At 39.4% G+C, this 14,807-nt stretch overlaps 1 protein-coding gene across 1 annotated transcript in view; it reads right to left on the bottom strand.

Annotated features, from left to right (window-relative positions):
- Window positions 1-14,807, bottom strand: part of LOC123754547 (uncharacterized) — a 29,374-nt gene that overhangs the window by 6,766 nt on the left and 7,801 nt on the right. The window contains exons 7-12 of the mRNA XM_069326374.1: window positions 13,044-13,151; window positions 11,169-11,408; window positions 10,282-10,347; window positions 9,417-9,515; window positions 7,781-7,943; window positions 704-6,612 (exon numbers count right to left, since the gene is read on the bottom strand). Coding sequence (XP_069182475.1) covers window positions 704-6,612; window positions 7,781-7,943; window positions 9,417-9,515; window positions 10,282-10,347; window positions 11,169-11,408; window positions 13,044-13,151 — 6,585 coding nt within the window. The remainder of the gene's footprint in view (window positions 1-703; window positions 6,613-7,780; window positions 7,944-9,416; window positions 9,516-10,281; window positions 10,348-11,168; window positions 11,409-13,043; window positions 13,152-14,807) is intronic.

Below are 14,807 nucleotides of genomic sequence, written 5' to 3'. Positions count from 1 at the left end.
AGAAATGAGAGAAATGAGAGAAAAGATAGAGAAAAGAGAGAGAGAGAGAGAGACATACACTGCCCCCACCTCCCACTTCTACCCCAACACCTACATCTACGCACTATTTAATCCTCCCCCCCCACCCCCCATCCGAGACTAGTACAACCTCGCTCCCACTCCCAAACCTCCTGCCCCATTCTCCCCTCAGCATCCTCTTCTGCTCCCACCCCTCTACGTCTCTCACCTCTCATTCTCTATCTGACTCTCAGCTTGACTAACTCTCAGCTCCCTCCCCCTCCCCCCCCGGACCGACCCCCATCTGCCCCCCCCCCCCCCAGACACACCCCTTCTCCCCCCCACCCACATAGGAAGGGTGAACCTTGTTACTAGAGTTTCCAGGAAGTCTCAAGATTTGGTACACCAATACTCATGGGGTATCCAATAAAGCAAAAAGAAATATAAGAAAGAGTCAGTGAGGCAGATCTTGATATAACTGCAATAGTGGAAACTAAAATAAATTATATAATCTCAGATGCGTACTGGGAAGATGGGACACCACAAGTGTTGCTCTCATCCTTTAATTACACTTAGATAATTACACACACACACACAGTATATAAGATGAAAATTATACTAGGATAAAGTACATTTTATTTCCCTTATAGCTGAAGTTAATTAGAAAATTATTTAAAAATTGATTTAGTAAATTACAAATACTTGCTTTCTTGGCATTATTTGGAGTTTGCTGATATACTGAGATGGGTTTTGCAAACATCGTGTTTGTTAGTTTGCTAAGGAGGCTGTTTAGGGCAACAGAAGTCTGGGTTGAAGCTGCATAATCATTATCTTGCAAAGATTTACCATAGTTTTGCAATGATGGCATAGGTGGGCTAATCAATTTATCTTGAGAAAATAGATCTTGGGAGTTATGCGATTCATTAGGTATCAGCTGTGTGGCAGCTGATAAGGTCGCTTGACTTTCATGTGATGAAGATTTTAAGTGGCACCCTTCTTCATTTTCTAAATGCTTTACTTGAGGAAGGTTTTCCCTTAAACTTGGCGAATTTTCATCAGATGATGACATCCAAGATCGTTGTAATATTATATCAGATGGCTCCTGGATATCTTCTTCCACAGATAAGTCATCAAATTTTAGTTCAGAGCTGATTCCAGTTTTATGATCTGGTGTACCAAATGTTTCCTTCAATTCATTTACAGGATCATTTTGTGTATCTAAAACTATGTTATTCTTTTCAGCTACTTGTTCAACATAGGATGTTTCTGCCTCTGATACATAGCTAAATCTTGCTGCAGATACAAAGGGTAAAGCTTCATTATCTTCGATCAAAGTGCTCTGAAGTGGTCCAGAAGAGCTGCTTTGGGTATGAAGTTTATTCTTAAAAGCTTCACTTATCTCTCTGGTATCAAATGTTTGTGTTGAGAGATCTGCATCTACAGATACAGGAGTATTATTTGGAGTACCAGGAACATTGTGTATATTAAATATATCATGATTCACAACTGGTTTTGGCTTACTAGGAATTCCTAGCTGTTGAGGAAGATTGCTTTCAACAAAGGTCTTAACTTCCATTTCTTCTACTGATTTTCGAATTCGCTTTGTACATGGTTCACTCGTTTCAGGGGAGGAAAATCCAAAAAATTCACTGATATCAGCTCTTACCCTTTTATGCCTATCATCAAGGTCTTTTCCTTTTGATGGAATGAGATTGAAGTCCATCATGTTTGGGGTGTTTGACTCGAGTGAACTCTTACTAGTGTGGCGTAGAATGTCTGCAGATTTATCCTGAATATAGGATTGTTCTCCACTTGTTGCTAATTCAGTACTTTTATTAACTGTACTTAACGGGTTGTTATCAGTATCAATGTCAGTGTTTCTTTCGGCATAAGAATTACTTTTTTCACAGGTCCTTGGTATACGTTTCCGTTTACTTACATTATTAACCTTTGCCTCCCTGCCAAGGCTAATACGCTGTCTTCTAACCTTTACTTGTGATTTTTTCCGTTCTCTAAATGGTTGCCACTCGTCGCTGCTCTTCTCAGACCTCTGTGGCCCAGATGAAGATTTTCTGTTAGAATATGTAGATCCTTCAAATTTTACACTTTGCCTTTGACTATATAACCAACTGTGTTCGGTTTCTTTTCCTGAACTATCAAGATCAGAGTAAATGTCATGTGAATGAGTCTCAATTTCATTAATCTCTGGGTGCTCATAGAAACCATATGCTGATGATTTCTTTGAGGAATCCTTTACTTTTCCAATTTTATGGCTGGTTTTTGTTCTATTTAAATTTTGAGACTCTGAAATAGTTTTGGTGAATTGTCTTTCTTTAACACTCTTACTTGCTTTAAAATATTTGCTTTTATTCTTGCTCAATGTCTGTAGGGGAACTGAAGGCCTTCTATGCTTCCTAAAATATTTCCTCGAGCTTTTTTTTAAATCGGGTGACGTTGTATCATCATGAAGACTAGTGCTTTTGTATTTTTCACTGGAATCAGTTCCATTCTTAAATGTTTGAACTGAGGGTACTGGAAGAGATTCTGAACCCTCATCATCAAAAGTGTTTAATTCATGAGTATTATTCAGGGGAGGACTTGCTTTCAGCATTGTTAGAGCTGTGGTATCAAAAAGCTTCTTTTTACTTTTCCAATTTCTTACTCTAGTATCCTCTGAAATATCTGAAACTGAAGGGTGTCTCCTATTTCTACTTTGAAATGGTGGATAAGACCTTGATCTCATATTTTCCTTTTGAGTTTTAGGCTTAAAACCACTTTTTGAAGTTTTCAAGCCTGTAGATTTAACAGGATAGTCTGCTAAAATCAATAATGTTGACATCAAAGCCTTGCTTGGACTCTTTTTGGTACCATCAATAACAGATAAATGAGATGTCTCAAGTTGATGAATGGGTGATATCCGAGTTACCATTCCATTTGTATCTTGATTCCTTGTAACATCTAGCTCAAGTTGCTCTGGATCACCAACGTTCTCTAATGCATCTGAAGGATTAATTTCATTTAAAAGCATGCTTTTGTTGCTTGATAATGGTTGTTCCGACTCCTTTCCCAGTTTCTCAATGTGCTCAGGAATATACAAACTTGAGGCATATTGTATTGATTGCTTATGAGTATTATTTGTGTTGAATAGTGAACTTTCAGTGCCAGACTGAGGAAAGCCATGCATACTTACAGATATAGATTCTGGTGTGGTAGGAATAAATGAAGCTGATTTTAAGATATCATAACGTGGTGAGTTAACCCTGGATGGTGTTGATTTTGGGGAGACTGGTAATGATGTATTGGATTTTGGTGATAGAGGTAAAAAGGGGATAGAGGGCAGAGATGTAGGATTACCAGCATTACTGATGGAGTTATCTGCCGTTCCAGATGTCACAGAATTCATTTTACCACTGCTGGGCAAAGAAGCATCTAAATCAATGATTTTTGGCCAATGGGTACCATGCCATGCAGTGCCAGGCCTTGGAGTATCACACTCATGGATTTTAGGCCATGGAGTGTCAGGTCTTTGGTCACGTCTTGGATTATTATACTGTAGGCTGTCAGCCTTAGTTGTATCAAGATGTTCACTATCAGTTTCTGAAATATCAGGTTTTTGGCTATCGGGCCATGGAGCAACAGTCCCTGGAGAAGCATACTGCAAAATTTTAGCCTTCGGTATATCATTATGCAATGCATTAACCGCTGAAGAGGAAAGTTCTTGAGCATCATCACTTGGAGTTGGTGGACACATTCGCTCTGGCGAAGTTGGGCATGAGTTTTCAAACTTCTGGGTTGAAAACTGGACAATATTTGTATTATGACCAACAGGAGTCAAAACTTTTCTTACTGGAGTGGTAAAGCACAAAGAATTAACTTCTTGAGTGATATGTTTCAGAGAATGAACCTCAGGAGGGTAAAGATGGAAAGCATCAGCCACAGTAGTGGGAGAGCAAGCTTTTGGAGTTGTAGTGTAAATAACATTAGGTTGTGGAGGGACACATTGCAATACATTTCTTTTTGGAGTGTTAGGTTCCACAGGGCCAGCCACTGGAGTTGTAGGGTGTACAGAACCAGCCACTGGAGTTGTAGGGTGTATAGAACCAGCCACTGGAGTTGTAGGGTGTACAGAACCAGCCACTGGAGTTGTAGGGTGTACAGAACCAGCCACTGGAGTTGTAGGGTGTACAGAACCAGCCACTGGAGTTGTAGGGTGTACAGAACCAGCCACTGGAGTTGTAGGGTGTACAGAACCAGCCACTGGAGTTGTAGGGTGTACAGAACCAGCCACTGGAGTTGTAGGGTGTACAGAACCAGCCACTGGAGTTGTAGGGTGTACAGAACCAGTCACTGGAGTTGTAGGGTGTACAGGGCCAGCCACTGGAGTTGTAGGGTGTACAGGGCCAGCCACTGGAGTTGTAGGGTGTACAGGGCCAGCCACTGGAGTTGTAGGGTGTACAGAACCAGCCACTGGAGTTGTAGGGTGTACAGAACCAGCCACTGGAGTTGTAGGGTGTACAGAACCAGCCACTGGAGTTGTAGGGTGTACAGGGCCAGCCACTGGAGTAGTAGGGTGTACAGAACCAGCCACTGGAGTTGTAGGGTGTACAGGGCCAGCCACTGGAGTAGTAGGGTGTACAGAACCAGCCACTGGAGTTGTAGGGTGCACCATGCTTACATTTGGAGTGGAAGAGTATATAGTACTATCTCTTGGAGTAGCAGTGCCTCTGGTGCTATCTCTTGGAATAGCAGGGCTTTTTGTACTATCTCTTGGTGTAGCAAGGCCTTTAATATCATTTGGAGTAGCAATGCCTTTATTACTATCTCTTGGAGTAGCAGTGCCTCTGGTGCTATCTCTTGGAGTAGCATGGCTTTTTGTACTATCTATTGGTGTAGCAAGGCCTTTACTACTATCTCTTGGAGTAGCAGGGCTTTTTGTTCTGTCTCTTGGAGCAGCAGTGTCTCGGGTGCTATCTCTTGGAGTAGCAGTGCCTCTGGTGCTCTCTCTTGGAGTAGCAAGGCTTTTTGTTCTATCTCTTGGAGTAGCAAGGCTTTTTGTTCTATCTCTTGGAGTAGCAGTGCCTCTGGTGCTATCTCTTGGAGTAGCAGGGCTTTTTGTTCTGTCTCTTGGAGCAGCAGTGTCTCGGGTGCTATCTCTTGGAGTAGCAGTGCCTCTGGTGCTCTCTCTTGGAGTAGCAAGGCTTTTTGTTCTATCTCTTGGAGTAGCAGTGCCTCTGGTGCTATCTCTTGGAGTAGCAGGGCTTTTTGCACTATCTCTTGGAGTAGCAGGGTATACAGTGACAGTTGTTAGTGTATCAGTGCATATAGTATCATTTCTAGAAGTGATATCGACTACTTTGTGGGAGTCAATTAAAGGAGTAGATGCATTTGTTACATGATCAGACTGCAGAACATCATTATCATCAATTGTAAATCTAGGTGTACAAGTCTGTGGTATATTAAGTTTTGAGGTATTTATTCCAGAAGTGTCATGATCAGAAATAATGTCATTTGTAACATCAAAATGAGCAGCGTTCTCTTCTGCTGGTGAAGTAATTTCTGTTTTTGAATTTTTAGAAAGCAGGAAGGCATTATCACACATTTCAGAAACAAATTTGAGAGGGGAGAGAGTTTTCAATGGTGTAAACTTTGGTTTTGGTGAAGCCCTATTTCTTGGTTTAGAGGAGTTTCTTCCCTTATTTGCATCTGTTTTGACAGATGATTCAAGACTCTTTTTATTAGCCTTAGTCTTATGCGCTGGTGATAGTTGAACAACTTTATTTAAATTCTGAGATTTTATACGATTGCGCAATGGGTACACTTTTTTATAGAGTGGAGATGAGATTTGCTTTGGCTTATTTTTCTTACTGTCAGAAGCAGGTGCTGGACTAGCTGATTTTGTGGTCATGCGAGAAGTCTCACTTTTCTTGAGTTTTGAACATGGCACTGAAGTAGGCTGTACAGTTGTGCTCTGACTTTTTTCTGAACTTCTCCTGCAGGCAGGTAACTGTTTCTGCATACAATGTAAACTACTACTTTTCTTCTGTTGCACATCAGCCAGCACTTCTTCCACCACTTTGTCTCCAACAAATTCAACAGATAAACTTTCAGAACTTTTACTTAACTTTTTTGATTCTGACTTAAAAAGTACCTTAGGAGAGAATTTATTTTTACATAATGGAGTTACATTGATACTAAGACATTTGACTCTTTCTTGAGAATTTAAAGAGCATGGGATAACCTCTTCCTCTGAAGGATTCGTCTCTATGGGTTTAAATGGTCTTTTATTTGTTAAGCTTGAATTATTATCATTTTCTGTATGGTCCTCCAGTGTGTCCATGGCCAAATTAAGAAGCCTAGCATCCTGTGAAGTTGTATTCATATTAGGACTCTCCTCAATTTGTTTTACAGAAGAAAATACTTCTTGAGTTACTGGGAAGTTTTTCATCCTAGACTTCTTTCCACTAGTTGATTCTGCATTACCATTTTCAGTTTTGACCTGGTAGTGTGGTATTGTCTCATCAAAATCAAGGTTTATAGAACATTCTGAGGTTTTGGTGAAGTGTTTTACTGGAAGATTGGGGCCAGTGTATTCCAACTCTGGGAACTTCTTCATTGCTGAAATACACCAAATTCTACATTAAATAACATTGTATAAAACAAATGTAAAGATATTAAAAGTACAAATAAGCTTTCAACACATTAAAGAACATGTTTTACAATATTGTTATATACAAAATATGATGGGAATAGGGTGGGGGAGGATGGAGGAACAATGCTTTTTCTAAGCAAAGATTTCAGTGACTAAATGGTACAGTCACGCAAAGCCACTAACACACACACACACACAGCAGTTCAGGCATGTCTTGGAGCTAACACAAGAGTTGCAGTGAATGTTAACCCTTGGACAGCAGTTATCATCATTCATTGATTCATGGGGTAATGCGGGTATAGTCAAACATATGATTTAAACAATTATTATCTTGGTTTTACATGATGCAAATATGGATATAATAGCCCTCTGTAGATATAAATAGAGAGAGAGAGAGACAAGTGATGTGATAAACACTCAGTGAAACATCCGAGGATAAAACAAGGAAGCACCAGCAAGTTGGGAACCGGGTGTTAACAGCGCCGGATATAGCCACCACAAAACCTTCCAGAGTGCCTCCACCCAGTGAAACAACATTCATTTATTTTCATGTTTTACTTATGGTTTGCACACAAATTAATAATTCTACAATGAAAAACTATTTTTGTTATGTTTTATTTGTTCGCCACATCAAGACTTTGATGTGGCGGTTGTTCAACGTCCTCCCAGCAAGCATAAGAAATATTGCCAGAACAACCGTGGACATTTTCAAGAGGAAACTAGATTTATTCCTCCAAGGAGTGCCGGACCAACCGGGCTGTGGTGGGTATGTGGGCCTGCGGGCCGCTCCAAGCAACAGCCTGGTGGACCAAACTCTCACAAGCCAAGCCTGGCCTCGGGCTGGGCTTGGGGAGTAGAAGAACTCCCAGACCCCCATCAACCAGGTATCAACCAGGTATATGGGTATGACCATAGCCTCCATAGCCACTGTCAAAGGGTTAAGTAAATCCAAACATTTTAAGCAAATCCACACACTTCAGTGAACTCATATTCGTTGAATTGGGTGAGTAAAACTGGTATGCAATGTGTGTGTTCCAACCAGAGATTCGCCGAATCAAGGTTCGCTGAATCGAGGTTCCCCTGTACTAATCTTTATGCACATAAATACCAACAATTACAAATACTAATACGTACCAATTTCTTTTCTAATTTGGCTCGAATCAGACAAATAAGTAACTGATGACTTCCTGTGCTTCTTGGCACATGAAACACTTGAGGCCTGTGATGAAGGCAGATGTGCATTGCAGATGGTGCCAACCTGTTCAATCTTCCTTCTCTTTGCAATAAAGATCTCACTCTGTGCAAGTAAGTACAGTATATTTTAAATTCTTAAAATACAATTCATTAACATTCTAAAATTTTTAATAAATAGTCAATCAACATGGACAGGCAAAGGAAATATAAAAATCACTGCGATATAAATATACACTGCAAGACTGGGTATAGTATATGTCAGCGGGGCTCATCTTTATTAAAGAGGTGCAGTTTGTGCAAGGCATCCTGAGCCCTAAATAAAGGATAACTTCGTACCTGTTGACCACCTGTTGTTGGTTCCAGGGATCAGCATCCCCATGGCCCAGTTTCAAGCCAGGTCTCCTGGCTGGTGATCTGGTCAACCAGGCTGTTAATTTGTTAAATACTCGCAAACAATTCGATTACCAGCAGTATACTCCCATGAAAATATTTCATGGACAGTTTACATTAGACTATTTAAAATATGTCTGCCTCTAACATTTACAAACAAAACACTCTTCAAGTCACAAGAATAGTAGCCACTATTTGTAACTATCATATGGAACAAGTGAAATGAATTTGCCTTTTGACACCTAATTTTGAATAAATATTTTCCTGAAACCAGTAGAATCATCCCTAACTCTCTTCTTCTACTCAGTTACTTCCACAGGCAAGGTCCAACGTGTTCCTTTAGGCATGACCATGTACAGGCAGGGTAGGTCAACATTTCACACAGGCACAACATTTGTTTTCCACACATCCCCTATTGGGTCATGTTGGTGCAAGGAGGCAATAGAAAAGACTTTATCCATGCATAATAATCTAAAGAAAGCTCATTCAATTATAATTTATGTTTGTACACTCTAAACCCTCTCGAGTGTTACCATGCATCATGGAGATGACCAAGAGCTAGTTGCTCATTAGTCTACCCAGCTGCTACCCATCACCAGGTAGTGTATACACCTACATGTAATAAATAAATAAATAAATAAATAAATGTTTATTCAGGTAAGGTACATACATACAAGAGATTTTACAAAAATTAATAGATTTATAGATAGAGCTAGTACATACAATGCCTAAAGCAACTATTATGCAAAGCGTTTTGGGCAGGAAAAACATTAAAGACTAAAACTTTAATGTGAATGTCTCCTGATTTCTGTATGCCTGGTATTTCTAGTATTCTGTATGCTTTGGCCTGTCTGGAACAGGCCAAAGCAATTCAGCTAAATGAAATGTGTTCTATCCTTAGAAACTTGTTTTCTTGTACAGTGAATTTGTAATTTATATTAATGAATGCTTCTTGTAAGTAATTTTCAAATGCAGGCACCAAGTCTAGTAAACTCTTTAGCACTCTTTAAGTTAACAGCATTAAATACTTACTCTTGTACTCAAACTTTACACAAGCCATGCATTTTGTGTGAAAATTGATAATAATCTTAGTTTGATCATATTTATTATTATGAATGCAAAAATATGACTGCTTGTCAGGCAGGTTGTATCTAAGCCCTACAATTATTATTTGTAACAATAGTACCTTAGGGTCTGAAGTGCTTGTGCTACTAGCCTTACAATGAACCAAATTCATGGAACATTTCCTGTACCTCCTGCTTGAACCACTGCTCCGCATAACTTCCTGAAAAATATTAACATTCTATTGTACTTGACCTTCTGAAGTTTTAAGCCAATTAATACACATATACTAGTTGATAAAAAACCAGCAATGAATGTAATGAAATGCCAATTTCTGGGGGGAATCCCTTGTGGCTCCCTGACGCTACGTGCCACCTACTAGGTGCAATGTTGACCAAACCACGCATTAGAAGATGAAAAGTCAACGACGTTTCGGTCCATCCTGGACCATTATCAAGTCGATTGTGATGAGACGAGGGAGGTACGGGCATAAGTAAGGCAAGAGAGAGGAAAACTTCGAGGAAGGCAAAAGCACGGCAAAAGGTATGGAAAGCATAGGATAATAAAGAGTGTAAGGGGATAATAATAGGAGTATGAATGGGACAGTGGTTAGTACCGAATTAGTAACCCTTGGTGGTGACATAAACAAGTAACTTAATATATAAATGCCACATCTTCCTGCACATCTGAGAGGGGACCAGGTTCTGGCACTGTGTCCCTGTTAGGGCAGGGAACACTGCCACTGATGGCACCTAGTAGCTGGCACCTACGCTGGAGATGGTAACTTCAGGGAGCCACAAGAAACTTCCCCCAAGAAAATATAATAAAAGATTTATCGTAGAATAAGATTATACATGGTGCTAACACAATTCAGGTTTATCCATTCAAAAGTTTATAATTCAGAGTGGATACCTGCTTTAGTTTTATGCGAGCCAAATATAAAGATAACATACTTTTGTATCAATATTTTGTATGGTTTTACTACTTACCCCACTTTGACCAGAGGCATTCCTTGCTGCAATATTAACCCACCCCTCTGGTTCCAGTGCAACAATCTAATGGAAGGACATAAAATTCTTATTAGGAGATAATTAAAAATCAGACAGTGAAAAGTTTTTTAAGGACACCGGGATTCTAAGACAAGATCCCTGCTGGCCTCACTGGACAGGAAAATGAGTCAGGGCAGAATGATATTCTACCCTGGTGTAATAGGAATCTTTTCAAAATGTCTCAGTTGGGTCATTGTGGTGCTCGGAAGACACTATACAATAACTAAATTCAGCCCATAGTGACCATGGAATGTTCACTATGGATATTTTAGATACCTGGATACCATCCAGGTATCTAAATTGACTTACCACTTCCAGCACTTAAAAGTATATTTATGTATTTATGTATGTAGGTTAAATTAGCATTTTAAAAGCACTACAATCACCTGTGGTTGATTGTTCAATAAATCACTGAACTACACCATTTGTTTAGCAGACCTCTAACCTTGTCCATGGAGGACAGAAGAAAATGTATATCTATGGTAGATAATAAAAAAGAAAGCACTTAACAAGCCACAAATATCACACAATTTCCTTCACTTCCTACCAATATAACTTTACTTCTGTTCACATTATTATTGATGTTTCTTTCACACATTTACTATAATTGAAAATTAAATTAATGTATATAAATCTTTTATGAATCTTTGATAAAATAAATATCATCTGCAAACATTAAATCATATTAGGCCTACCGTATATACTAGGTTAATATCTTCCCTTCAGTAGCATTCTTACATAGACTCTTACACAGACTAGACTTCTATATGCACAGCAAATATTTTAGACAAAATACAGGATTAAAAATACAGTAATAACAAACTTACATGAAACTTTTCCTTAAATATGCAAGAGCAGACTCTTTCCAACATCTCCAGTGGAGCAAACTCAAACAAAAATGTATCGGACAATAGGCAACGACTTTCTTGTGACAGTTGCGAAGCAAATAAGTCGGCTATTGTGTCTGAATTCTTCAATAATACCTCAAGGGAGTAAACTTGAACAGTGCGTGTTAAAGTTACTTTCTGGATATCTTGCTTGTCAAGCACCAAACTTTCCCATGGATGCTGTATAGAGAAATACAAAATATTACTGTAATTTTAAATTGTTAATGCAAAAAATACTGTAAATTTCTCCTTCATCAGAATTCAATGAGAGATAAATTATCAAAAGTTCTGGCCAACAAGGCTACCTCTTTACAAACCTTTATTCACAATAAACATCCTAACTTGGCCACAATTTGTTCCCTTCATGATTATGGAAAAAATTAAATTAGCAGTCCTGGAAGAGATTTTTTCAGTTTATTTTTTGCTTGTTTTTCCTTGATTAATAACATCTAAGAAACGGATTGTTTCATTAGAGAGGGTCAATTAATTTTCAACATACATGTCAAAATCATGATCATACATGTCAAAAATCAAAATCATGTCATTCAACATTTCATGTCAAAATAAAAGCAAGTGCTTTGGAAACATTTACAATATTGGTCTAATGAGAACATGCCGCAGACAATAGATGTAGATTCCTAGATCAATCTATTTTGCCAGTCAAGGCCTTATTTACTAAGAATTACATGTATGGACAGCAAAAGACATCCACCATACAGTGTATCATTGTAATTGCCAGAAATTAGTCTGGGATATTGTTACTTATGGCAGGTGGCTATAGGTAAAGATTTTGTCACCAATGACCCAGAGGTTCGCCTGGAAATATCAGGCCGATTTGTGTTATATTAGTCTGGGGCACCAGTCAACCGGAGTTCAGCCTACCAGGGACCACGAGCAAGAATCTGGTCCCAAAATAGAGGCAAAGGGAGCAATGGCTTACGGAAACCCCCATGTATTTCGGGTCATTTCATGTCTGCCATCGACTGAGGTTAGCACCAAGAAAGATAGGCATAACAAAACTCACCCCACATGGTAAGAAAATGGCAACCGAAGACCGAACAGAGAGGCAGAACTCCCCCTACTTAAATAAACAAGCAAACAAGCAAACGTCACACTCAGCGCCACTTGTCCGCACAGCCCTTCCCTCCTCAGGAGGAGGAGGGGGAAGCCCCGGATCACTTGAGCCGGCTATTTAACAACTCCAGTTCGGAGGCTGAGCATCAAAACCCATGCAAAAAAACGCTGACAAGAGGGAGAGAGGGATGGTGCCAGGGAGCCTCTGGGGCTCATCCAGAAAATGGTGTTCCATTACATTCAATGCTGGTTGTCTGTGGGGAGCTCCTCCAGCTTCCTGGAGCTACCTAACCAAAGACAAGACAAGTAAAAGAGGGACTTACCCAGGAGGCAGCCACCACTCGCTCCTCAACTCGAAGTCGAGATAGCTGGTTGCAACCTGCGACCCAAAGCGACATGTGAACGACTAGGACCAGGAACGTTGACTAGATAATGAGCAACCAGGACACTGTTCGACCTCCAATACAACCCTTTGTATTGGTGGTTGAAGCTCCTCCCAGGGAAGGCTGTGCGAGCAAGCAGCATAGCGGTGGAGAGTGGCGTTTGCTTGTTTCTTAAAGTTGGGCAAGTTCTGCCTCTGTTTGGTCTTCGATTGTCATTTTCTTACCATGTGGGGTCTGTTTTGTTATGCCTACCGATCGGAGGGCTCCAAATTATCGAGCTTCTACAGTATTTGATTAATGTACAATACTAAGATTAATTACTCAATACTAATGTACAATACTAAGATTAATTACTCACATCAATGAATGAGGTTCCTGCATTTGCATTATATGGCTTTTGGCACAGTAGTAAAATTGTTTCACTTCCCAGGTTAAAGTCCACCCAAAATTTCTGGTATGAAGGATCCTGTTAAATCAAAGATTTTAATTCATATTAATGTTGATTAAAATTATGAAGATAGAGAAAAATTGCACTAGCCCTAGTTCAACTAATCTATATATACAAAAAATTACAACTTCATTCAATTTTTATTTAATTTGCAAAATATCAGATTATACAATAATGTTATTTTTAGGTTCACGTTAAATATCAGTCAATAAAATACTATAGAAGAGACTGCTAGCATATAAAATATCACATTTACTCTCTTAAACCCAGATAACTTGATGCAACACATACATGAAAGGTCAAGATGGAGATCAAGAGAAAGTGAAGGGAGAGACGAATGGTTGAGGGCCAGAGGGCTAACAACACTGCAAACCAGGCACACGAGGGCGGACCTTATTGAAACTTTTACATTTCTGAACAAGTTGGAGGATGTTGACCCTGACAATTTCTTCAAAAGGTCAGACAAAACACAAACAAGGATCGATGGTTTCAAACTCAAGAAACCCCAATGTAGGACTGAGAACAGGAGATGCTTTTTCACCCACAGGGTTATAAACCCACGGAACTGCCTACCTGCCAAAGCCGTAAATGCAAAACTGTGTTAGATTTTAAAATCTACCTGGAAAAGATCATCAAGGCAAATGGCTTGGGACCTTCAACAAGCCGCTGGCTTCCTGTCCTCGTCGAGGCCACTAGTATTAGTGGACACTCGGGTAAATCAGGTAAATATGCAGTAAGAGGATGAGGAGGATGAGGAGGAAGGAGGAAAGGTGGAGAAAGAGGAAGCAAAGGTACAGCATAAGGATGTGGAAAGAAAAAAGAATAAGGGAGAAGAGGATGAGATGATGAGGGAGAAGAGATAGGTGAGGAAGAGGAGAACAAGGAGGAAGATGATGAAGATAATGATGAGGAAGAGGAGGGAGGAGAGGAAGGTGGGGCTGATACATACCCAATATATAGTAACATTTAGCATTACAGTACTTACACAAGTTGTTTAATCAATTACAATAAAACAAATAATGTCCAGAATAAATTTAATTGATAATGATTGGAGGAATGGTAAGAAATGTATATGGCATGGTTGTTTCACCAATGTTTAGGACACACAAACTTTGCATCTCTCGTAACATTAGAATCACACGATTTGGTTTATTGTATTAAGGGACAGGAAGATTGTTGGGCTTATCAAGATCCCTCTAGACCAGGGGTGGTGAACCTTTTTGAGAGCATGTGCCCAAACTGGCAATAATTACCTAAATATTAATCTTTACTGCCCATTGGAGTTTTGAGCTAGAGATTTATAATTTATTGTTATATTTTCTCCTTCCATTTTTTTATGAAGAGAATACAATGCTCGAAAGCATTCTTAAAAAAGTATATTTAGGCAGTGTGAGTCAGGTCTCAAACACAATGTTTTGTGTGCAGGAAAGAGAGAGAGTAGGAATGAGAGAGACATATTATTGGTGACATGTCAGTATGCTAAGCATCACAACAGTTTCACTGACTTTTTCACTTTCACAAACAGTAAATTAGTGATATACATGTAAAGTATACAGATGATGATTCGCAATAACTTGGCTGAGGATATCACATCCAAACCACACGTCATGTAAAGTATATATTCACAGGTAAAATAAAGCAACAAGAAATTGTGAAGTACATATTACTGTACAA

This window comes from Procambarus clarkii, chromosome 18 (genome assembly GCF_040958095.1).
Source record: "Procambarus clarkii isolate CNS0578487 chromosome 18, FALCON_Pclarkii_2.0, whole genome shotgun sequence".
Lineage (NCBI taxonomy): Eukaryota > Metazoa > Arthropoda > Malacostraca > Decapoda > Cambaridae > Procambarus > Procambarus clarkii.
Note: the sequence above shows the minus strand (reverse complement) of the source record. Positions and strands in the feature narration are given on the sequence as shown.